The sequence below is a fragment of the Astatotilapia calliptera genome, chromosome 15, assembly GCF_964374335.1.
Source record: "Astatotilapia calliptera chromosome 15, fAstCal68.1, whole genome shotgun sequence".
Taxonomy (NCBI): domain Eukaryota; kingdom Metazoa; phylum Chordata; class Actinopteri; order Cichliformes; family Cichlidae; genus Astatotilapia; species Astatotilapia calliptera.
In genome coordinates, this window is record NC_137436.1 from 19,282,457 (window position 1) to 19,309,450 (window position 26,994).

Consider the following 26,994-nt stretch of genomic DNA (forward strand, 5'->3'; position numbering starts at 1 on the left):
TAAATGGCATCAGTTGTGTGGTTACGGCATGAGTGGGTGGCTCAGAGAGAGCAGTGCCTTGAAATGAAATTAGGATTAGTGTGAGCAGTCGATTCCGCCAGGATCCTGCTGACTTGGAGCCAGACAGCAAACTTTTTGATCTGTTGCTTCTTCTTCTTTATCTTCTTTATCTCCCCTTATTCCTCTGCACTCACAACTTCTTTCAGTCTCTGTTTGTCTGTATCTTCCTCTCCTGTTATGGCTGAGCTGACATTTATAAGGAGGCCACAGCAGGGTTCACAGAAGGTAACAGTCATAAAGTTAGACACACCTCTAAAGGCTGTCTCATTCACGGACACATACAAATGAATTGGCCATGTGACCGCTGTGGCACAATGCCAGTGGGTTGTTTTTTTTTCCACCGGCAAATTAACCAGGAGGAGGTGGAACTACAGCTCAGAAGATACTGGAATTTATTACAGGACTGCCTGATATGAAGTCACAACAGCTCATGCTAATTTCCCCCATAATTCACACGTCCAAATTTCCACTGTTCTGTTTCGCTTATGTTGTGCCGATCATGAAAACATGTTATGCTTTTAAGACAATTCTAGCTTTGTAAGCTTGGAGGATGTTTTGGTGAGTAAGGGAATGACTAATCTCTCCTCGTCGCTACATGTTGTACCAATGATGGTCACTGGCTGTTCATCAGAAGAAACATGAAAGAGCCTTTTGCCAGAGAAACGTTTGGGATTCTAGTTTCAACTTCTTCGTTTTAAGTAAATTTGATAATCGGTGTGCTACAGAACAGCACTGAGCTTGTGCATGAGTTTATCTTCCAAGAAAAGCACAATAACCTACAGTTTCAAGAAAATGGGATCCAGCAACATCTGAGGTAAAATTAAACTTTCTTTGTTTGCTGTAAGATTACATTTTACCACAGAAGACCACATCAGTTGCCAGCTAAGAACAGGATACAATGTCATAAATAAAAAAAGCTGAAACTCCAGTTCAAAGGTGGTGCTGTTTATCATCACCCAGAATATATATATAGTGGAGTTCTGTGCAAACGCACAGCTGTGGATTAATGGCAATATGGGAACCATACAGGTCAAAGGAAATCACTGTCTTGCTTTATCTCTTTAGAAGAGCTGTCACATGTGGGAATTAGGTTTAAACCTGTCGCACATGTGTCGAGTTCTGCAGTAGGAGCAGAGACGCCGGAGAGGGCTAAAGGTCAACTTTATATTGCATTTGAAAAAAATGACTTCACAACTCTGATTAGAAGATGACAGAAAAAGTTGCATTAATGTTATAGAAACTGATACTATATTTGGCACAAAAACATTTGTACAAACTAAAAATCAAATTTTGTCAAATGAACTGAGGCAATAAAATCAGCATCATGACTTTGTTGGACATTGGCTGTACTTCAAATGACTGCTCATTCATATTGTGCATGCATGTTCTCAGTTCTTAACGAGATCAGACAGTTTAAGAGGGAGTAGTTTCAGACTGCATCCCGAAGTGTTACTTAAAGCTAACTAAATGGGTTTCTATGATGTAAGTGTGTAAGTGTGTGTGTGTGTGTCCTACATTATAATTCAACCTTAAATCTACATGACAGAGAGTAAATGACGGACAATAAAATCACTTCCTTCATGTGTCCAAGACATTACAGCCACATTTTGTTACGCTCTACTTTTCTCTTCCTCTCTGTCAGATTTTCTACAAACTGAGGATAAATGTGTCTCATCTACAGCAGCCGTTACCAACCTGCAGAACTTTTTCAGTGACAAAGGGAAGATTGTGGAGTTGCTCATCTAATATGAAAAAACAAAACAAGCAAACAAAGCAATAAAAATAGTGACTCACTAAGTAATACTAATTTAGTGTGTTTGAAAACTAATCAAATTTAATGGGTAAATGATTATCTATAAGCAACAAATTAAATGCAAACAGCATATCTGTTGAAATGTCCACCTCTGCCACACCAAGTAAACACCAATGCAACCTTGCCATTGGTACTAACATTTTAAATACAAAATTTCTATATTCATATTTATTTAAATGTGATTTAACCAGTTACAACTTGACCAAATGCTTTTGTGAGCTATCACCAAGCTTCTGGCATAATTCTGACTGAATACTTGATCTTTGTTGGCATGGACCCAACTTTTACAAGCTATTTTTTTCCAAAACCATTGTTAATAGGTGTCCTGTCAGTTCATTGTCCTGTTGGAGCAGCCAATTGTGTTTCAGTCAAGCTTTAAGATGTGGATTTTACGGCAGGGGCTTCTTTCGTGGTCGGCTACGGTGATAAAAGACTCATTCTAGTTAGTTTGGTGTTCCAGCAGTTTACAGTTCATGGCAGGTTTAGCCTTGATGGTTCTTGCATTGTTTCTGAGCATCCTAAGAAATTTCCTTTGATCTGAGTGTAACCGATTGGGTCTTTTTATGACCCTGGCAAAGTGGTGATGATCCTTAGAATTTCCTTCCTTTGTTTCTTTTAATAAATAGCCATTAAGCTTCTGGAATGGGCTTCCCAAATCCTAGATCTCCCAGCTGAAGATTTTGTAGACTATGCAAAAGCCAGGTCTGCTAGCACACAGACTAATTTTAATTAACTAACAATTTTGTCAAGGTCAGAATATCCCCCAAAAATAATGCCAGAAGTGTACTGATGACTAGCAAAGCATCCGGTCGAGCAGTTCTCTAAGGCAAATTTAACAAAAAGTTAGTAGGCAATATATGCTTGACCCTGTATGTTTACTTTTAAACCTCTGCGGATTTCCAAAAGAAATTCCTGTGCACCCAATCCGTGTTTTTTTTTTTTTTTTTTAAATATTTAAAGATGTACGGTGTACAATCATTCTATGTCTTTTGGAAAAATAACTGTTCAAGAAATGATTAAAAGCCCAGTATTACTATGACTTTGATGCCAATGATAATGATAATGAACATATGCAAAGAAAATCTGACTTTACAGAAAGGTCTGAAGCAGATGTGTACTCCACTCCACAACAAAGAAAACAGAAGAACAGCTAAACATAGTAAAGGTTGGTCTTCTTAAGTCATCAAACTTATAAGATGGCCTATTTTTACCCAAATTAACAAATTACTCCGTGACTAAAGAAAGCAAGTTTTTTTTCTTTACATGTAAAAACGTATCAAAACTGACTTTTGCAGGTTTTTATACAGAGCAGAGATCCTGTCTTTGCAAATGTGAAGGCAATCAAACAAACAAACAAACTGTTTTGCCATTTATGAGGATGTATTGCATTTGAAACATAATGGTTGGTGCAAAAGTGTAGTTGAATTCAGCTGGCAAAAGCATTTGGAAAAACTGATCCAGAACAGCTGAAAGATCATTTGATATCCAGTCAGTCACAAACCTTATTCATGCGAGCTGAACAAACAAAACTGCCTTCTCTGTGTTATTTAAACGGTTTTCACTTTAAATAAACACCTCGTTGCATGCACACAAGCAAAACATCAGAACAAAAGCACAGCAGGAGTTATAGGAGTGCAGATTTGCTCAACTTCCACAGGAAAAACTCTCAGTTTTTCCAATAGAACAGAGTTTCCAAATAAACACAGTATCTTGAGTATCTGTACAATAGGTCACCACATGCAGAGGAGGGATATTGGAAAAATTGGGCAAAGAATAATGAATGTGGGGTTGCCAGGCTTGAGGAGAAGAGGAAGACTATATACACCAGAGAAGATGTTTGGATGTTGTTAGAGAGGACATTCAGAGGATTGCTGTGAAAGAACAGGATATAAAGGGTAGGGTGAGACGGAGGCAGAAAAATGTGACCTTATGTCATTCTTTTTATTATATCTTTTATAAGGAGATTATCAAAATATGTAGTGTTAGTGGCTTGAACTGAAGTTAATAGCTTTCAACTGATTTCATAAGAGATAAAGTTGAACCTTTGACTTAAAGATTTCTCTTAGATCACTGTTCAGTGTCTGTTTTGAGGCTCCTAAGAGCTTCTTAAACATCATAAATTGTTGTCAAAGTCATCCACTGACACACACACCTTACCTGCAAGGCAAAGTCCAAATATGGTGAGAAGAACCAGGATGTAGAGGAAAACAATGGCGTACTTGATAGATGAGAGGGAGTTCAGATGGCTGCAACACTGGTCCTGCTTCCTGCGACGCTTTGTAGAAACTGAAAAGAAGGATTTACTATAAATACCAGCAAATGGCATTCTGAACGAAATCATTAACCATGGGTTGTTCCTAGTAAGAACAACAATTTGGCTAAATGTCTCTTACGTTGTGAAAGAACAGAGGTAAAAGTCAGTGAACATAATGGAAATCAGATTTATTGCTGATAATAACTGTAAAAGAAAATCCAAGATTCCCAACATCCATATTTTCCCTCTTTGAACTTCTGAATGACGCCCAAAACTCAGCAATCACGCTAACTGAAAGTTCATTTTGAACCCAAGAGGTATTTGATCACGTTTGCATAATACTCCATAATAATATTGCCTGTGCAAAAACAGAAAAACAAAGCTGCTCTCTATTTCATTCAAGGTCCAACCAAGCAAGAAGTTGCCAATAAAATTGTGAAAATAGTGATATTTAGTAGTATTAAGTAACAATTAAAAAAAGTTGGTTACAAAACCATTTAATTGTATGATGACAAGTTTACATTTGGTTGGAAATTACCAGGGGTGTAATTTTCAGGGGGGTTAGGGGGGTTTTGACCCCCCCAAATATCAGACCCAACCAATATACCCGCCCCCCCCCCCCCCCCCCCCAATAAAGTTATGAATTATCTTGTATAAATAGGCTGTTGATTTTCTTTACTCATTTCAGTTATTACCAGCAAAATAGAGATCTTGCCCCCCCCCCAATGTTCAGCACAAAGTTATGCTGATGGAAATTACTTGTATATTCCTTATATCATATCTGGAAACATTGGGGTTATTACAACGGAAACAGTTAATAAATTTAAACTTATAGTACATCATAACACACATACATCACAAAGTTTCCTATAAGGGAATTCATCTGAGTGGACTACGTTACACAGCATGAACTGCACAAATGGTCTCACTAAGGAGCTCTTGCTGTAATGCATGTCAGCACTTAGCACTGCTCTCAAGGTCAAACAGATGTTTGAGAATTAGTCTTAATAAAACTGACACAGCACCGTTTATGAGTAATGAACTTTTTTTTCCCTTCTACATCTGTGTGTGTGTCAGACAGCTTGGCAGGAAGCAGCAATGAGGCAGTTGATGTTGCTGATGAGAACATTCCTTTTAGGTCAAGAGGATGGGAAGAGATTTTCTAAGGAGTCACATTCTTCATCAGATATTGGAATAGAAAAGAGAATTATGTGTTTTCTTCAGACATTAAACGTATAATTCAAAGATTATTGTGTTACACACAGATAAAGTCATTTTTGTCTCAAGGAAACAACAAGACGTAATTATGAGATTTGAAGCGCAGCTGATATGACTATAAACTCACTGGGCACTTCATTAAGTACACCATTTTAACTAGTGGTGCAACGGATCAAAAATCTCACGGTTCGGATTGGATCACGGTTTTAAGTCACGGATTGGATCAATTTCCGGATCAGCAAAAATAGAAAAAAAAGACAAAAATTCGACTCGCCGTTTACTTATTTAAGTATTTTTTGCCTATTAAAAAACATTCAACTGAAGACTCATTCCACACACTTATATAAAAACAAATTAAGGTGCAATATGGACATTATGGACCATGCTGGGCAGCCTCTGCATCCTCTGCACACGGCCATAAACAACCAGAGGAGTCTGTTCAGTGAGAGGTTGCTTCTCCCAAAGTCAAGGGCCAGCAGACTTAAAAACTCCTTTGTCCCACACGCCATTAAACTTTTTAACTCCTCGCTGGAGGGGAGAGGGAGGGGAAACGGGGACAAAGGAGGGGGGAACAAGTAAGCTGTAGTGCCTTTTCACTGTGCAATAGTTTTTGTTAATATCCAACGGTGTAATAAACTCACAATACTTGAAATGTGCTGTTCCCTTGTATTCTTATTCCTATTTATTCTATTTATCTCTTTTGTATACTCTGTATTTATATATGTGTATATATGGTATATTTCTGCTCACATTCTGAAACTTCTGTCGGTGCTGTGCTACTGGAAACTGAATTTCCCGGAGGAACCCACCCGAGGGTTAAATAAAGTTTCATCTAATCTAATGTAATCTATAGGGCAGTGCAGGGCTTTGTATCTACCACTCCGCTGTGATATAACGAGTGGTCATGGTCACGTGGCTTTCTGTTGCCCTGGAGGTCCACCCATTTGTAGTTAGGGCAACAGAAGATGCCTGGGACAGTTCAGCCATAACTTTTAAAAACAAGCAGATGTGATGTTAGAACGCCTTTATTTTTATTTTAGTACAATAGACAGCTGCTGGGGTTTGGGGTTTGTTTAACCTGAGTAGCGAAAAGACCGTGGGGGGTTTGAAAACGATGTGCCGGGAGTCCGCTGTTCTCGCCGGCTCTAGTGATCCTCGACCTCGCTGTCTGCTATGGAGCTGGTGGGTCACAGACGTCTCCGAAAACATCGGAGCACGTTTGGAAATATATGACATCTTGATAAATCGAGCAGATATTTGAAGTTTACACAGCTACATTCTCGCTTGAAAATAACTTAAAAGTTTATTTTGTGACCCAGAAAGAGTAATATTTAAAAGTTTTCAGCCCCGCTTGTCCGCCATTGTTTGAGTTTTGGACGAAATGCATTCTGGGATATTTAGCTGTACCAAGTCCACACAAGTCACCACCGATGCATGCTCGATAAAACAGGCGGAGCGAGAACACATCCAGGACTTTTTCGCGTTCTCGGCTTGATGAGTACTTAGAATTGGAACAGTACTTGGTCTCCGACTGATGACGTATCACGAGTACGCAAGTACGCACAAGTACGCATATTGAGACAGGGCCTATACTTCTCCTGCTCATACATGCTTGGAACGACCTTGTCACACTGAAATGGACGCACAACGAGATATCATAGCGTGGCTCAAGCACGTTCATCACAGTTTAAACCCCTTGTTTTGCACAACGGAATATGGCCTCCCGTCTGCAGCTAAACACCAGTAGCTTTTGTAATAGCTTTAGCCCGGTCGGATTGGGCAGCAAAGTGCTGCTTAAATGCCGCAAACTCCTCTGCTCCGCCACTTGGACCGCTAGCGCTGGCCATAACTATCGCTTGACAGACCCACCACGCCACCTTACACATACTTTTCTTTTCTTTTTCGAATCTTCGGATCACGTGCGTACCGAACCGTGGAGTGGGATCGGTTCGGATTTCGGATCAACCGTGATCCGTTGCACTACTAATTTTAACTGCTTGTTAATGTGAATATCTGTTCAGCCAATGCTTGGCAGTAACTCACTGTATTTATGCATGTACACAGGGTTAAAATGACCCCCTGTTAACTAACTTGAAACTGGGGCTACAGTTCGCTAAGAATCACCAATGTTGAACAACTGAAGATTGGAAAAAACTTTCCCTGGTTTGTGTATCTTAATTTGTGCTGCAACATTCAGATAGTGGGGTCAGAAAAGTATAAACACACTGATTCATCCTGCCTTATAGCAACATCTGACATTATAGGCTGATGGTGATTTAGTGATATTGTCTTGGCACACTTTGGGTCCCTTAGTACCAATTTAGCATTGTTTAAATGTCACAGCATACGTGACTTTTTGTTGCTAATGCTTATGAGCAGCACTACTTCTAATAGTAGTTTCCAGGAGGCTATCATACACAGTCCTTCACAGTCAACAATTCTCAGTCTATTAGAGAACCTTCGGGAGGTTTTGGAGCAGCTGATTCATATCATGATGTGCATCTGACAAATCTGCAGCTACTGTGTAATGTTAGCACGCATTTATGCAATAGATTGCCTCTTTCTAGTACTGGGTTGGACAACCAGTGAAGTGGCTATGATTGTAAGTAGCTTTCTGAACAGAATACAGAAGCAAGATTTCTGATTTGAAATGTAAGGTTTTTGTTTTTTGTTGGAAAATAAGTTCTTGATTTCATAAAGAAGTCAGAATTAAAGCCACTGAGGGCCAGCACTGAACTGATTAAATTAAACTAGCTAGCTACTCTTAATTTCTGTTCACTGTCTGGATAATTAATTTTAATATTACACAAAGTTGTTTGGTAAATTAGAAAGGTTCTAAAATACAACTAGTATGGACAAATAAACAATACAATGCTTACATTGCCTTATTTAAAATATAAGCAATTTCCATTTATAGTAAAAAAAATAGTTAAGCCTAGTATAATAAAGCATATATTTCGTTTTACAAATGCACTTAAGTTTCCAACTCTTATCAAGAGGGAAAAGCTATTTGTGGACAGCTGTTTTACATATCAAGAGGAAAGCGGAAAACTACAGCTAAATATTAAACATTCTTATTAAGATAAACCACATGGAAAAATGTGAAATGTTAACATTATCTTGATCTCTTTAATGGGATTAATTTGCTATGATTTCTCAGAATCTGATTACCTAAATACATTTGACGACATAACTGTATCAAATACATGGATCAGTCAGTCTCCAAAGGGTACAGAGGCATGCTTTCCACCGATCTTGCTTGATCCGAAATGTCTTGGGAAAAAGGCCGTAGGTATCCGAGGGAAAACATGAACGCTGTGATAAAAATCTCACACGAGTTTATAATGAGAGTCCATCTTCCTGTCAACAGTCATGATGTTGCAGCAGGGTTTCATTTGGACCGTGACAATCCATCTCTCTCTCTCACACACACACACACACACACACACACACACACACACACACACACACACACACACACACACACACACACACACACACACACACACACACACACACACACACACACTTTATGATGAAGAACACACACACCTCCAGCATTAGACAAACACAGCTGGCTTAGATGTATGTACGTGTCACATAGTTGGAGTGTATAGAAACCAAAATGGTCCTCTAAGCCAGTCTGCCTCTTTAAGTGATGTTGGAATACTAAACTGAAAACAATGACACGTAACGCTCTTTAATCTCAGCAAACATTTTCATAACAACATGTATCACGAGGGAAACATTATCAAACATTTCAGCGTGACTGTGAGACATGCGTTACTGGACCTTTAACAGTTTGGGATGTATACGAGATGAGAAAATCGTTTCCATGGCATACATGTGTGTATGTTTGTATATTATGCAAGTATGGAGCAAGAGAGGTGATTAACTTAGCATAAACACTGGAAATTGAATATGTGACGGTTTTTTCCCCACAAGAAATGAGTTGTAACTCCTTTAACTGGGCTTGTATGACTTAAATAAACAGTTTAGAGGTAGTAGGAGGCATATAATTAAACTTTGGACAGCCAGATTTTTTCCCCCTCAGTCTTTATACTAAGCTAGACTAGTTGCCCCCTTTCACAAGCTTCACAGGCTACTGTAAGCACAGGTGGTGGAGACCAAAAAAAGACAGCTAATCTTATTTACCACACTGTCTTTTAAAAACTCCTACATTTATGATTTTCTTCAGCATGATTACATTGCACTGGCTGTTTTATAAAAAAAAGAATACTATCTAAGCCTGAGTTGGTGACTTTAACTAAGAGTGTTTCTTTTTCAACTGACATCTGAGAGCAAAGGAAGCCAGTCAGTAAGTAACTCGACTCATTTGGAAATGATATTATCGTCCTGTTTTATGTTTTTGATTCACGTGTCTTTGGCGATATGTTGTTAGCATACAGCACTGTTTAATAAACAGATTAGACTGGAATTAGCAAACTTTGAGCTTTCCTTTATTAGTAAACTTGGAGAAGCAACAAAAAAATCCTACTGATTTTGACAAATCTACAGAATCTGTTTGTTTCCAGCTGAGTTAGTGTGAGTCTGGGTATGTACACGCGCTTGGGTAAAATGGCTGAATTTTGCTGTTCTTTTAAATGTAACTTTCCAGATCAAATACACATGCTGTCTGGCAAGTATAACAGATTCCATAAACACTTGGCACTCTGTAGGTCTCTGTAATTGACAGGTGATTTTTTTTAAAGACCCCATTCTAAGCTTGCACGTTTAACCATTAACATGTGAACGTCAAATTAATAATAGCGTGCTATTATAATTCCTAATCATCCATGAGACTGTGGGGGGGGGGGGGGGGGACTTAATGACACTTTAAATTATAAGACCACCAAGCAAGGATTTTTCTTCCAAAATAAAAGAGACTCTCCAACACAAATACATAATGTCTCCTGAGTCGAGCTGGTGGAGGTGTTATAACCGTTCTATGACTGGATAAAAGTAGATTAGGTTGTGCTTATAGATTATGAGCAAATGTTGAAAAGGAAATGCAGCTACAGTGCTGTGAAAAAGGGTTTGTCCTCATTGTTAAATCATGAATTAAACAATTAACCACAATTTTGGAAAGCTAAGCTCAATTTCACTGGCTGCACCCAGGCCTGATTACTGGCAGAGCTGTTGAATCAAAACATCAGTGAAATAGATCCTGTCTGATGAAATGAGGCAGGCTAAGACCTCAAAAAGCATCACATCATCTAAAGAAACATAGAAAGAAGCAGCTGAGAAACAAAGTCACTGACATTTATCGGTCTGGAAATGATTGCAAAGCCATTTCCAAGGCTTTGGGACTTCAGTGAAACATTGGTGAGAGCCATTACACACAGGGAGAAAATTTCTAACAGTGTCAAACCTTCCAAGGAGTGACGGGCCTGCCAAAATTACCCGAAGACCACATCGACAACCCATCTAGGACGTCCCAAAAAAAGCAGAACGACATCTAAAGAATCGCAGGCCTCACTTGCCTCAGTTAAGGTTCATGATTCAACAATAATAAAACAAATGGCTCTAAAAAACAAAACGACAGTTCTGGAGTGGCTTAGTCAAAGTCCAGGTTGAGATGCTTTTTGGTATAACCTTAAACAGGTCGTTCATCCTTGAAAACCTTCCAATAACGCTGGACTCATTAAAACAATTCTGCGTAAAAGAGTGGGCCAAAACGGCTATGTGAAAAGATGCATTTCCAGTTATTCCTGCTTGACTGTGGTTCTTGCTGGGTCTTTGCTATTTCCCTCTAGGCGAACACTTTTTTCACAAAGAGCCAGGTAGCTTTGGATAACCTTTTCCCTCAATGAATGACAACATCATTTAAAATTAGCATGTTCCATTTGCTTGGGTAAACTGTGTTAACTTTGACTCTTCTCTGTAAATCATATTTGCATTATGTATTTTTTGTAGAGAATTTGCTGCTAGATCTTGTGCTGTTTAAAAAAAAAAAAATCCAGTTTTAGGGTGTGCTCGCGCTAGGCTCAGTTGCTTTATTCTGGTCTCGAGCCTGATGTGTCCCCTCCTCACTGCCCTGCTAGCTTGTGCTTACGGTGCTCTTAGTGATTAAAGCCCTAGTAATCTTCACTTTACCCCAGCATCTCAGCTTTCTGACGATGATTTTGTTGATTAACTGGGGAAGCAGTGACACACTGGCTTCTCTTATATATGACGAACCACAGATAAGGCCGGCCAAAGACACAAACCAAGAATCCCAGCTGTGCACAAAAACAGCCAAACTATGACATAATTAAGAGCACTCAGACTTTCCAATACTTGCCGCCTCTGTTATCTTACCTTTGTGATCTGGGAATATCTCTCAAAAGTATAAAAATGTAGTAAATAGTTATTCTGATACATAAACAGCAAATAAACAGAGCATAATTTAGCCTCAAATTCTTGTCCAGTACACCAGTCATCTGTGGATGTAACCTGGCCAGTCAGTCAGCAAAATTTGCTCCATTAGTGATGCTGATGACTTTTCCATCTTTAGCCTGTGGCGATAACCTACAGCGTTATCTCCACAGCGTTATCATTATGGTCCCTTTAAAACCAATCGTTTATGTGCTACAAGTGACTATTTGTGACTATTAAAAAAACCAACACAGTGTGATATGACCAAGGTAATTAATAGAAATTAAACAATTGATAGGAAATAAATAAGTTATGTTTGAGGAAGCTCTGGCATTCTGTGCCCAGATAATTATCACAGATATTGATAACCCGGGAACACCTTGACCCGTGGGTTGGAGGACAGGATAGAATCAGCTCTGCTGTTAGTGGAATTAATGATAGAACAAGATATATTATTTATCACATAACTACATTAACAAATGTTTCAAATGCCTTCCACAGAGAAAAATTGGGAAAAATGTGTATTTCCTGAGTGGTTGGCGAGTGGTTGCTGTAGGTTACTGGCTGAATCCAGATATAATCAGTCACAAAAGCTACACGTTTGTTTTCTTCTTTTGCCTTCTCTCTTTAGGGGTCACCACAACAGATCATCTGCCTCCACCTCACATTATCTAAAATATCCTCCTCTGTCACAATAAACATGAGTACATTCTATCCAGCTTTGTAAGGCTTCAGTCACACAGGGATAGAGACCGGTTAGTGTATCTCTGGCAATCACCAACCTCCAGCAACCACTTGCCTTTCCATGGCTGCTGGAGGTTGTTGTCAGTGGGTGAAATTGGTCACAAAGAGGATGTAACTTTTGATATATGTTAAATGCAAGTGAACATTCCCTGTTTCTGAGTGGCTTCACACTCTTCACAGTTTTGTTAGCACTTAGTGAGCAGTTGGCAAGTGTTTGCAGACCAGTCAGTGTCTAACTACGGGTGATTGCAGCAATCTGCTAGTTGGGAGTGAGCATGAGGGACGAGATTAGCTCAGATCAAGAGAGAGAGACAATGCTGTGATGATTTGGACATGTACAGAGCGGGGATGGTGGGTATCCCAAACAAAATATGTCATGGGAGGGGAGGAGAAAAAGAGGAAGACCACAGAGTTCATGAACGTAGTTTTAACAGAAATGTAAAGGAAAAGGAAAATGTTTATTGTGACAGAGGAGGATATTTTAAATAATGTGAGGTGGAGGCAGATCTGCTGTGGTGACCCCTAAAGAGAGAAGCCAAAAGACTGTATAGCTTTTGTGACTAATTTTATCTGGAGTCAGCCAGCAACCTACAGCAACCACTCGCTAGCCAGTTAGGAAATACACATTTTTCCCCTAGTCACAGGTTGTTGCCAGGAGCCACCAAACCATCTCTAGGTCTGTGTGACTTAAATAAATAAGCTGAGGTGAAGCTTACCACACAGCTAACAACTGTAACTGCCCGTTTTGGTTTTCACTACTTAAAGTAACAACACCTCACTAATGTTAACTGTAAGCCAAACTTGAAACTTAAATAGGCGTGTTATAAACAAATCACCCCCTGTTCAGTTGTCCCAAAGATGAAGAGTAGCAGCCAAAGAGCATGTTTCAGTAAAAGTTTGGCATCTTAACATGTAAGTGTGTAGCAGTTAGTCTCAAGCTGTCATTTGAGAAACTAGAGTTTTGGGCAATCTGCCTGGTTAATTTAACCTCTGTTTTTAAAATTCTGTCAGTCTTGTGCTTTAAAACTGTTTGGTAGAAATGCTCTCTTTAATTGAATGAGGTGTGAAAGTGTTCTTGGATTAGTAAAAGTGGACGAGGACAGTTTCTGATCTGTACGGCCATTGTCCACTTTCCATTAAAATGTCAACAAATTCTTAAGTTGACATTTAATAAGTCTTTCCCAACAAACTGGCCGTTCCTGCACTGAAACCTGAGACCACCACAGGGTCAACTGCGGATTCATTCAGCTGCACCTGCATTTACACACATATACAGATGTTGCTCCTGGATATTTCTGGCTTCTATAGATGACCACAGTGAGAGCAGCGTGAGAGCCAAAGGGTGACAGCATTGTGCCTGTGTGTTAGCGCACTTGACAGATCCGGTCTTTGTTATCAGCGTGTGGGTGGCTTTTGTATATATATGAATAAAAGGTCCTGAAAATCAGTTATTTTTCCATTTTGTTTCCTGCTTTTTCCGGTAAGTTTTCAGAGCTGCCCTTGTCATTAGAGAACACCCTTCACTACAAACATCTGTGATCACCTACTTATTGCAGCAGGACATGCAGTGGGTGCGCTGGGAGGTTAAATCGAGGTTGTTCCTTTGGAAAAAGCCTGCATTTTAGTTAAAAGAACTAAAGCAGCAAGCCTTGGGTTCAACTCAGCACTTTCACAGCTCAGTTATTCCTCCTACCTTCATCACACAGGTTGAGTTTGGACAAGTTGTGTCCATCATAGGCCTCTTCATAAAGCGAGACGTTCTCTCTCTCTTCATTTGTGCTCAGATACATGGCCTTGTTCTCCATCTCCTCCTGAGAGAACAGAGAAAATACATATGCTTATTTTAGGATTGTAATCTGTCTAAAACCAAAATAAATATTTGAAAGTTTAATCTAATGTTGAGTGAGTTTACACGCACATGGAAACCAAAATCTGGATCAGTCCGCTTCCTGTATATTAGCTACATTTCAGTATTTTATTTTGGTTAGCCTCAAATGCTAATATTTAAAATGATCTGCTCAGAAACCATGCTGTTATACAATGTTCAAGCAGAGACACAGCTTCTTCATCCTAAAAACAGTATGTGATGTTAACTGAAGATTAAATGTACAGTTTTCACTACTTACGTTGTGACTGCAATGGTTGCAGTTATTGAATGTACTTTTTCAGTGACTGTCAACCACTGTCTATATGCAAAATATGGGCACAGCCACCTTAGAGTCACCTTTTGGTTATTGAAGTCCCAGTGGGAAGCTTTTTCTGTTGCCACCTTTGTGTGTTGAAACCAGAGTGCATTTCTGCTAGTAGGAAACTAAAAGAGCCATGCTCATACAGGATTGATTTGTCAATCACAAGGTAGGCATGCACAAAACCAGACCATTCTTTATCATACCTTTTGACTACAAGTAAACAGCAAACTGTCTACTGAGGGCATGAATCAAAGGAGTCGACATTTTTCCCCCCATAGATTTCCACAATCTGACTTTAACTTCCATCTTTCTTTCTACACAGTCCACACTGTCAGCATCTCACAAGTACAGGTGGTCCTTAAAAAGTAAGTGTGAGCTACTGCCTTCTATTACTGCGAATGAGGTAGAGCAGCTGTGGGAGCGCTGATCAGCTTTAAACAACAATAAACACACATTTCCAAGCTAAACAGAAGGAAACGCTTATGATATGGCAGTCTTTAAGCCAGTGTTATGCGATTTGTTTCCTCAGCCAGCAGAGATGGAGAGAAGTCATGTTTCAGCCCAATTACATTAGTCTTTTTGCTTTTAGAAAGCAACATTTAGAAAAGGTATGAATGAAAACACATAAAACATTATGAAAGGTCAGTCATAGGCCATGAGAAAAGGAGTTATTCACCTTTCATACCAACTGGCAGTGAGCAGTGTGTGGAAGTGACTTCTGCTTCTCAAGCAATTTGGTTTAACTTCTGTGCCAGTTTTCCAAAACATGGTGGAGTATTTGAATGTCAGCCCAAGTGGAAATGGTAAGTGAGTAAATATAGAGCTGGTAGCCATACTCAATTTTATAAATTATCTGATGAACAGTGTATCTAATTAACAACCACTTTCTGAAATATATTGAGTCTGCAGTGGCAGCAGAACAAGAAATTTTGCCCACAAAAATAAAAAGCAGTTTTTGCTCTGTACTTTCTGGATGTTGGATTTTTGGTTAGATGGGATACTACTGTTGAGAGATTTCCAGTTTACACATATGCTGTTTTCATATCTTTAAACATGTGACAACGCAAGTTTTAAACATGGGAATGTACTGTGTTAGATTGTATTAGACAATTAAGTTTTCACTTACATGTTAATACTGTAACCAGTAAATAATCACTGTTTAATTACGCATTTTTTCCAGACACCTAGGTAAACACAAGTACTTGGAATGAGAAGGATCCATGTTGTAATTCCAATTTAACCCTTGATTGAAAACATGACTTAATTACCAGTAACTAAGCTGGGGATTACAGCCAGTTTAGCATCATATGAACACTACCATTTCTAATTTGAGATTCCAGCAATAATTTGAAGAGTAATAACTTATGATAACATTAAAAATAAATGATTTAATTAATCATTAGCTCAAGTGTATCTTTGAGCTTGAACAACTAGAATCCGGCAGACTGCTCAATATTTCCAAATATATTGGTGGAACTAAAGAAGAAAATGCGAAGAAAAAAATTCTAACACTGTGAAATGTAAAAAATTATATTAGCAAAATTCATTACTGCATTTTGTTTGACTTTCTATTTTCTCTCAAATACCCAAGGTGAGGAATGCAGAGCATTTTAACAGATTTATTTATGGATTCCAGTAGATCCTTCTCTTGGAAGCAGTAATCCCACCTTGAGCACCAGGTTGACAGTGTCATCAAGCAGCTGAGTTACATGACCTCTTGTGTAACTCAGTTTTAATAAAAGCACACAGAGGTTTACATTTTATTTAAGTCTTAAGGACTTAAATAAAACGAGGAACTTATTAGCATGCATGTTTAGGTTCTAATAGCATGAACTCGTTCACCAGACTGTTTACTTTACGTCGAGCATGTTTACTTTTCTAGCTTGGGCAGGGTTTCCCACAGTATGCATAAGGCAAACCAAATATGAATAATATAAAAGGAAACACAGGACAAATAAGACAGGGATAGAGAGGTTATGTCAGACACCTCGGAGGGATAAAATGAAATCTGCTGTAGTACGGAGTCGTGGGTTTTAAACTTCCACAAACCCTAGTGGCAGATCTGTGAGTATTTGAGAAAGTCATTAAAAAGCGTTCAGTCAAGTCTCTCATTAAAGATAGGATAGGGGGTCAGGTTGACATTTAGACTAAGACTAGGCAGAAGCCATTAGGGTTGCTAGGTGACTCCACTAAAAACTCCACACTCCCATACATGTGTTTGTGCGTGTGGGGAGAGTTATCTTCTAATTACACTGCGTCTGGTGGGATATAACACTTTTAATCGCTCAGTGCCAACAGAGGATGGTGGGAAAGCCAAGCAGTTAGTGTTTTACCTCTCCAGCTCTGCAACTACAGACCTTTGTTTTTTCTGGATTTGATCATAAAAAATTAATTAAAATAAACACCACATGAATATTAGAGAATTTTAAGCATGAAATGAATGAGATAGCTACACACATGCCCATACTACAGTTTTGTTTACTGTGTGTGTTTTAATCGCTGATTATGTGGTTGCTAGGCAACAAAATGATGCTATAATATAAACATGCACGTTGCAGTGGATACAAATTAAGATGTTAGTGTTGTGAAATTCAAAGGCTACAATGCTTTCATAAGGTGTTCATTTATAGGTGGTTGCTAGAAAGTGTGATGACATCATATCTGATATAGATGAGAACCTTCAGTGGCCTAAAACATGCCTGTTTGCCAGTTTTGATTGGTTGATTCCTGACATTCTTGTATATGCAAACCAACAAAGATTTTGTGTATTATAGTAATATAAAAGACAAATTTTCAGAGTTCTGTGGTACACATACAAGGTAATTACAGAGAAATTAGAGCAGAGAAACAGCAATCAAAGAATCCTAAATAGAGATTTATGTGAGAATTTCCTAACGTCAAAAATGGCCGTTGTCGCGGCCCTCCTGTTGTTAGCTCCAAATTGCAGTCTGTTTGATGTCTGATGTCCATGTGAGAACAGTGCGGGTACTTGTTGGCGAATTAATACAGTAGCAAAGCACATTGGTATCCTGTCTACTTCCTGTTGCACATTCTGCTGAGGCAGGGCTCAGATCTAACCCAAAAGGAGAAAATTCAAGTAGTAACCAGGTCATGCCATGTTGTTGCTCCATGAGATTGGGATCAGGGGCACATCTACTCAATACACAGACTTGATCCTCCTAACACCATCCACAATTATGAGTGAAAAGGCTTGTTTTGGGAATCATCTTACATTTAAGTAGATATATATTGGGGGAAAAGATGTTAGCTCCCACGGGATAATCATACTGCTTTTCATTTTGAACTACAAAGATCTTGTAAATCCACTTTAGACAAGCACTTTTGCATTAAAAAAAAAATCTAAAATCCAGCAAGTTCTTTCAACCAATACAAAAAAAAATGTCTTCGTAGTGTCATAACAGTGACCAGTACCTGCTTAAGTGATTGGTTGCAGGGCAGATTCCAAAGCACATTTGTTTTGTCATAATCACTATAGTATGTCTATATTGTATTTTGGCTCTGGGTCTATAATGCACCTGGCAACAAAATGTAAAGAGACCACTAATTACATGCCTACTGGCCACAGTTTGAATGAAAAGAAAATGAAAAGCTTTGCTGTTAATAGCAAATTGTTGGGTCTGATAAAAGTAATAGAAACAAATCTAGTTACCTTGCCATCATGACTGTCTCCGCAACAGCCAGGGGATTTATTTGGACATTTATTTTGAAACAACACATAAATTATCTTTACTGTTTAATTAATTACCTTTTTTCAAGTGTTTTGTGATTTGTATTGAATCACCATTCAAATAACATGATAAGCACCACTTAAAGCATTTACTGACTTGAACCTGTGGAATTTATATTTCTTATTTTTGCTGATTTTCCATAGATTTCAATCCAGGATTCTCTGTGTGTCTCTTATAATATCTGCTCTGGTCAACTTCACTGAAGATGAATGCACAAAGAGTGAATGGGAATTCACTCAGCACAGCAGGCAGACCACTCTCAATTCTAGTAGCATAAGAGGAAGCAATTATCTTGTCATGCACTGTCGCTCTGTGAGATTTGCCCTCAGCAGAGAATCTGATCATCTGCGAGGTCAGAGGGACACGACGCGTGTGGTCTCTCCTGACAGTCTAAGTACATCGACAGAGATGAATGAGTGCATGTGTAATTGGAATAAATATATATTTTCAAAACATTACATAACACCCAATGTCAAACTGCTTTTCAATACGCAATAAATAATCACTACAATCAAAAACAATCCCTGTGATCAAAACAAAAGCTCACAGCTCAGTTTGTTCCATAAAATCTGAGCTTGGATCCCTTGAAAGCGTCACAGTAAGGCAAACACTCCACGCCATTGTTCAGTCATCCGTGTGCAACATTAACCCATTTTTCTCGGTTAATTAGCAGAGATACTTCATCCATGACCGCGGAAACACAAAGCAACAATTTTCTGAGGATGAGTTCCATTAAGTGTGGGTTTCCTGTCCTTGTGTAGCGCTGAGCTCCAATAAATTGTATGCAGCAATTCAGCCTAGTAGTCTAATAGCAATAAAAGTGGAACACATGTCAATAAATCAGCAACTCTACAAAGGTCGAAACAGCCCAGTTGGTGGTTTTACAGATGAGGGACAAACGTCATTAACCTATGAACGCACTAATTAACTTACCAAGCCTTGGTAAATCTGTTACTCTTACGCAGATTTCCCGAGAGCCTACTTATGTGATTTATACTAGGGATCCTCTGTGTGTACACATTGCATGATACCCTTTTTCAAATGAATGACAGACCAGACAGATGCATATTTAAGTCAAAATTCGTTACATATTTTCTCAGATAATGCTAAGCCTGTGCGACATCCTGAAGGAGAGAAGCAGCACGAGTCCTCCTGTCTCACCTTTTCAGCTGTCAACGGGAAATAAAATTCACTGCTCCGCGTTTTTCATAATTGCCCTCAAAATTCTGCTCCCGCTTCCTTTTTTCAGTGGCTCAGCTCTCAAAAAAATAATGAAAACTACAAAACAAAAAGTAATCGGTAAAGTTTCTAATAGTACAGGGACATGCACAGCCTCTGTCAGTGCTGCGGAGACAGGCAGCAGCTCTGTAGTGGAGCGCAAACTGTGACATTTTGGGGTAATATACCCATAACAACGTCATGTGACCATCACTAAACTCCAGCTGAAGTTGCCGAGCAGCTGGGACAGAGGCTGCGAGGTGAAGATGATGACACTCACCTGTTGTACACGAGCGCCCTCTGTGGGATGGAGGTAATAAAACAAAGTGAGTTTGTGTCCCATCTTCTTCCACTTTTGGTTGCTTCCTTTAGGGGTCGCCACAGCAAATCACCTGCTTTCATCTCCTCTGTCTTCCATCTCCTGCATCCTCATCTGGCACACCAGCCTTCTGTATGTCCCCCTTCACTACATCATCGTTCATATCTGCAGTCTACCTCTTTTTTTCCTGACTAGCAGCTCCATATTCAGCATCTTTTGTATGCTGAATATGGAGCTGCTATTCACAATACCTCCTCTGTACATGTCCAAACCATTGCTGTCATGCCCCTATAACTTTGTAAACAACTCAAGCCACTCATGTTGAGTGGTTTGGAGACAGAAGTTAGCACCATGGATGAGTTGCCTCGTTTCAACACTAAATACATAAAACATTTTATGTCTGAATGAACAAATGCAGTGATAATAAAAGTGTTTGCTCACTTGATTTCACATTTTTTGTATGTTTGTCACACTTAAATGTTTCAGATCAACAAAACAATTTAAATATTAGAGAAATATAACACAAGTAAACATAAAATGCAGTTTCTAAAAGTAGTAGTAGGGGAAAAAATCCAAACCTACATGGCCCTGTGTGGAAAAGTGACCCCCCACCCCAACACCCATAATTTTAGCATAAATTAACTGGCGTATCCCATATTTGGAAATCTGAATTCAATTTCTCTAGCAACACCCAGGCCTGATTACTGGCACACCTGCTCTCAATCATAAATCTTAAACTTAAATAGAACCTGCAAGTCAGACATCATGCTGCAATCCAAGGAAATTTAGGAAGAAATGAGAACCAAAGTAAGTGACATCTCTGAGTCTGGAAAAGGTTATAAAGCTATTTCTAAAGTTGCAGGACTCCAGCGAACCACAGCGAGAGTCATTATTCACAAATGGCAAAAACATGGAACAGTGGTGAACCTTCCCAGGATTGGCTGGCTGACCAAAATTAACCAAAGAAGTCACAAAGACCTCCGAATAACATCCAAAGAACTGCAGGCCTCACTTGCCTCAGTTAAGGTTATTGTTCATGACTCCACCATAAGAAAGAGACTGGGAAAAAATGGCCTGCGTGGCAGAGTTGCAATACAAAAACCATTGCTGAGTATAAGGAACTGAAATGTAAATCTTAGGTTTGCTGAAAAAAATCTTGATGTTCCTTAAGATTTTGGGAAAAAACTGACTGACGAGACAAAGTTGAGCTTTTTGGAAGGCGTGTGTGTCATTACATCTGGCATAAGGGTAACAGCAGTCTGCTGTCTACCAAAACATCCTGAAGGAGAATGTCCAGCCATCTGCTTGTGACCTCAAGCTGAAGCGTACTTGGCCTCTGATCCAAATGATCCAAAATACACCAGAAATACACCTCTCAATGACTTAAGAAAAGCAAAATGAAGACTTTCAAGTCTAGTAAAACTCCTGACCTGAATCAGATTGAGATGCTGTGGCATGACCTTAAAAAGCTGGTTCATGCTCAAAAACCCTTGAATATGGCTGCATGAGTGGGCCAAAATTCTTCCACAGCACTGTAAAACACTCATTGCCAGTCATCACAAATGCCTGACTGCAGTTGTTACTGCTAAAGGTGGTCCAACCAGTTACTAAGTTTAGGGGGCACTCACTTTTTTTAGAAACTGCATTGTGTTTACCTGTATTCTCTTTGCGTTCAGTACTGAAACTGAGTTTGTGAACTGGTGCCAGAAGTACCATCTCCAGATCAGTGCTGGGAAAAGTTGGTGGACGACTGCTGCAGGTACAAACCTTCTCCTTTACCAGAGAACATCCAGTGAAGAGACACTGAGATGAATTCTGAGAAGTGCCTGGGGGTTCTTTTAATAATAAGCTGAACTGGTCATATAATGGAAGAGAACTTTAAGAAAGGACAGAGAAAACTGCATTTGCTCAAGAGACTCCTTGTTTTAAATGCCGATAAGACTGAACTATATCCTAAAATCAGTCAGGGACTGGCTTCTTTTTCTTCAACTGCTACATCAAGCATTCAAAATCAGAGTAATATTGGATTCGTCTCTGAGGTTTGACTCACATGCATCAAACATTTTGCGACACAGGGTTTCCTTAGCTGAACTTAAGAATATTATTCATACATTACATTGTTACATTGTTAGGTCTTTCTCAGTTTTTAACACATGAACAACAGTGTTATACACACAATTACCATTTGAGTTTGTGTCTTAAAGTGTTATAGATATTAAAAAGTGACTGCATGTATACTAACATGATATAGACAAAACAAAAAACTGTGTAATTTTAGCTGCAAACAAGCTTTTTTAAAGTTTCTCCAGTTTGGTATTTTATTTTCTGCCTCACTTCCATCTATGTCGGTCAATTTTGGAATCCAAACCAAATTCAGTTTCTGTTTTAGAGTTAGAGGGTCTGCGAGTGCTGAATTAGTTTAAATAGTTTTGTAAAGACATGCATAGTTTGCTGAGAAATGTTAATATTGAACAATTCTCCAATAAACACAATTTGTATCCCTTGCTAACACTCGGAGGGCTAAAACAATGTATTTTCTTTCCCTCTTGTTTTCTAATATATGTGAAGTATATAATCATAGATTATAGGATTTTCCATTGTCCATAATATTGCTTTTCTTTTACATAAGTTACATTTCTGTGTAGCTAAATTGTTTTTGCAATATTAATTAAACTTTTAAAATGAATTAAATCCTGTATTGATGAACTGCATCAGAGTCAGCTAGTTGGTGTGGATGCTGGACATAAAAAGCATTCAGCTCCAATGCCAGAGACACACATTCTGGCTTTCAATCTGTGTATGTTTCAGTCTATGTATGTTCTGTTCACTGAGAAATGACTGAGATTTTTCTTATTTTTGGCGTGAGGATGTTGGAAGACTAATAGCACCTGCACCTCTCAAGGCCATACTGGTGGAGGGCACGAAAGCCTGCAGGAATCTCTGGCAGCCTGTGAGAGTCAAAACTTTGATAAGTCATAGGTAATAAGTAAATATTCAGTAACAGCACATATATGTTGTTGTTCACAAATTACAGACCCATTTCTCTACTCCCACAATTATTCAAAAATACTTAATAGACGGTGTACATTTATAACTAAACAAAATATTACCAGGATTTTTCGGATTTAGATCAAACAGATCAACATCCATGGCATTAACTGAATTATTTAAAGAAGTTACAAATTGTGTCAATGAAACAAAGTAAGCGGCAGGAGTTTTTAACTTGAAAACAACCTCTGACACATTTGATGACAAGATGTTAAATGATACAATGGAAAGACCTCGTATTAGAGGGGTGGCGCTAGACTGGGTGAAAAGCATTTAGAGAGCAGGGACTCTTCAACATTCAGACTCTTCATCTTATATGCAAATGATACATGCAGAGCAGCAGATATGTCGAAGTTCATTTTTATTTGCGGATGATACATATATTCTTTGTCATGGAGAGAATTTGCAACAGCTTTTGCAGGTCACGACACAAGAAATGACAAAACTAAAAAGATGGTCTGAAAAAAACAAATGATCACTTTTTAAGAAAAACTCAAATTATGATATATGGAAACCTCAGAAAAATATGTACACTCAAAAAAACCATCAAAGTCCTGAAGAAAACAAAGCTTCTGCTCAATCATAAATCACTTCATACACTTTATTGTTCTCTCATATTGCTATATTTAAATTGCTGTGTAGAGGTGTGGGGTAACACATGCAAAGGTGCACTGCAATAGTTATGTACACTTCAAGAATGAGCAATAAGACTAGCTTCTTCCCAGGAGAAATAAAGACGTGAATATCTGGCTTATACATGAATAAGATATGTGTAATTAATGGAGATGCTATAAGGATTTAAAAGACAAATTTTAAAGGATTTGAAATCATGGGAGACTACGGAAAAAGGATTAAACTAGCACAATGTGCTCACTTGTCACTTGGTCTGCTGGCTGCACAGTCTGGAGCTGATTTATAGATTTTAAGCTGAGTCAGGTGAAACTGCTGCTGAAATAGTGAAAGGAAAAAGCATGTAAGTACAAAATACTCTTCAATAGAAAATACTTTCCAAACAGTTGATATTAAATGCATTTCTAAAATGTGTCTAAGACAGGAAAGAAGGAGACAGTCTTAAAATGCCACTCGTTTCCTCCTCCTCAAGTCTTATTCTCCTAGATTGAATTCAAACTCTAAAACACGAAAACATGTATAAACATGCTTATTTATCCCAATATTATCTCAATAATTAACACGTGTTTAGAGCACTTGGAGCTGATCAGCATCTTTAAATGGAGCAGCAGAGAGAGAAAACAAAATCCCCATTCCATACTAAATGCAATGTTTTGAGCAAAAATAAAGAGCTTTAATGAAACCCACTGACTGGATTGGCACCCATTTGTGTCAGTAACATAGTTCTGCAACTGATCTGCTCAAATAACTGGATGTCAGCCTTGTAGACGTGATCGTGATTCAGGAAATGCAACCATGTTAAATGACCTGAGACAGCTGATTGTTATTGTGTAAACAAAATCTGTCAAAGGGGGTCAAACTGAACTCTTGACACAAACACATCAGATAACAAAGAGACAAGAATGGAAGGGCAGAATAGGAAATACAAAAGGGGATTAAATATAACAAAGTGGAAGCAACTGAAAATGACAGCAACTCAACAGTGAAATTGTAGGCTATGTAAAATCACAGAGTGGGTTCAGCAGATGCTTAGTGCACAGAGGTCATTAACTTTCTGCAGTCAATTGCTATAGCCCCTTAAACTTCATGTAACCATCAAATTAGCTCAAAAACAATACGTAGAGAGCTTCATGGAATGGGTTTCAATGTCCGAGCAGCTGTATCCAAACCTTAAACTATCAAGTGCAGTGCAAAGCCTTGGATGGAGTGATGTAAAGCATGCCACCTCTATGCATTTGCATGAACTGGAGAACTGGAACCTTTTTCTCTAAGGGTCTTTAATCTGGTCAAATTGCATGATATACCCACAGAAATCTTTTTTTCTTTAAAAAAGATGCAATGCCTGCCAATCACAGTGTTGAATTGTTATTTGTAACTTTCTTTTGTACTTTTGTAATAGTATTCCCTGAGTTATCCTACCCTTTTCTCCTCTGAAGACATGCTTATATCTACATTTAAACTGGAGAATTGGATAATACTGAAGTCATTCCATTTTGTTTTAGTGGATATCAACTGACTTACTGGTTATTTTTCATTGTTATTTTACTACGAGTACTGAATAAGCAGGGACCATACTGTTTTGGCAGAGAAGTGATTAAAATGTAAGAAATTTTTAGTCATACCTCTGTTGCAAAACAGACCTGTCCAGTTCATCTCACAGTTGCACTGCCAGGGCATGTTGCAAGTTCCATGGACACATCCAGGATAAGTCAAACATTCGTTACAAAGTTCTCCCTGCCAGCCATAATTGCATCTGCCGAACACAAATATGTAACTATGAATACATTCCCTTTGTCATCGCCTTAAAATCTCTTCTTTGTTCTAATGCTCTGTATCTGGTGTTTATTTTTCCTCACTTACTTCCACATGATCGTGATCCAGAATAGCAGCTAACCGATAACAGAGGTAAATAAACCCTCTTTAGTGTTTCTTTTTTGTTTGACAAAGCTTTTAAATGACTTCTCAGAAGCTCACAGCAGAACATCTCAAACAAATCTGTAGGTTATTAAAAAATAAAGATAAATATCAACATTGTGATCCTTTCTTTTTGTCCATGTGTCTTACTAAATAAAATCTCCAAAAGTTGATTCTGTTCATCTAGATGTAGTGTTTTGTGGGAGAAACGTTTCGTCACTCATCCAAGTGACTTCTTCAGTCTCAGCTGACTGCAGGTCAGTCAGCTGAGACTGAAGAAGTCACTTGGATGATTGAGAATGCATCAAGACGTACTAAATAAAATGTTTGGGTTCTAGAAACTGTTTCTATAAATTAAATCTCACAGAAGGTTTTTGTGTCTATTTGTGCCATAGGAATGGGTCATCAGTTTGGAGGTCGTTTCACATTTTAAACCAAAAATGTAGATAAGTGAGTGGACATGGCTGACAAGCTCAGATGAATGTTTTAGTGTTGGTCATAAGCAAATCTTATTGAGAAACTGCAATATAAACTGCATTGGATGTATGTGAAGTTTTGACTTACTGTTGTGTGTGTTGTTGTCCCAGTCCCAGGCCTCTACAGTCAAAGTGTATGTCCGCTTGAGGAAAAGGAAAAACAACCAGTCACATGACATTTAGGACTTAATATTTCAGTGCATACATGTGTTCCTGAACGAAGTGTTGAAGTGTTGCCCATTTAATGATATAGTCACAACAGCCTTCACCATCACTCAAATTTGGGATGAACAGCTATATAAACATGCCCCATTTAGCAACTCCTTTTTGCTTAACAACACAATCACTCTGTTTAAGAATTTAAAAAAAAAAAATCAGACTCTTTATCTGGGTCCTTAACATGTAACACTCCCCATGGATCTGGGAGCTCTGCAGACTCATGACATGTCTATGTTGTTAACATTTACATGAAGATTCAAGATTGATCTGTCTTCTTATTTAAATTCTTTTATGTAATAATTTTTCCCCTTACATTATATTTTATGATATTATAACAGTGGCTACATACCCATTATGGCATATACCAATTTCCTTGAGATTTTCAGATTTTTTTTAGGTTGATTCCTCATGTGCCAGTCCTGTCTACACACAGGACAAAGCATGGATTGGTTTGTGCTCTGGTATGCACTCCCAACTATGGGACCTTATATAGACAGGTGTGTGCCTTTCCAAATCATGTCCAATCAACTGAATTTACCACAGGTAATTTGAAAACAAATTATCAGCGGAAACTCAATTTTGACTGTCAAAGCAAATGCTATGAATACTCATATACATCTTAAATTTTGGGGTTTTGCTTTTCATAAATTTGGAAGAATTTCATGCAAACTTTTCACACTGTCATTATGTATTGCATGTAGAATTTTGAGGTGAAAATGAATTTAACCCATTTTGGAGTAAGGCTGTAACATGACAAAATGTGAAACAAGTGAAACCCCGTGAATA

At 38.5% G+C, this 26,994-nt stretch overlaps 1 protein-coding gene and 1 long non-coding RNA gene across 2 annotated transcripts in view; both read right to left on the reverse strand.

Moving 5' to 3' along the window:
- The window catches only part of scara5 (scavenger receptor class A, member 5 (putative)), a 104,081-nt gene extending 84,325 nt beyond the window's left edge, over window positions 1–19,756 (reverse strand). The window contains exons 1-3 of the mRNA XM_026194496.2: window positions 19,546–19,756; window positions 14,140–14,257; window positions 4,031–4,159 (exon numbers count right to left, since the gene is read on the reverse strand). Coding sequence (XP_026050281.2) covers window positions 4,031–4,159; window positions 14,140–14,251 — 241 coding nt within the window. The 5' untranslated portion in view covers window positions 14,252–14,257; window positions 19,546–19,756. The remainder of the gene's footprint in view (window positions 1–4,030; window positions 4,160–14,139; window positions 14,258–19,545) is intronic.
- Window positions 19,757–23,313: 3,557 nt separating this feature from the next.
- Window positions 23,314–26,435, reverse strand: LOC145420602 (uncharacterized). The gene is made up of 3 exons (XR_013901929.1): window positions 26,078–26,435; window positions 25,222–25,352; window positions 23,314–23,917 (listed from the first exon to the last, which is right to left on the reverse strand). It is a non-coding gene; the product is annotated as an uncharacterized LOC145420602 (long non-coding RNA).
- Between the last annotated feature and the right edge of the window lie 559 nt (window positions 26,436–26,994).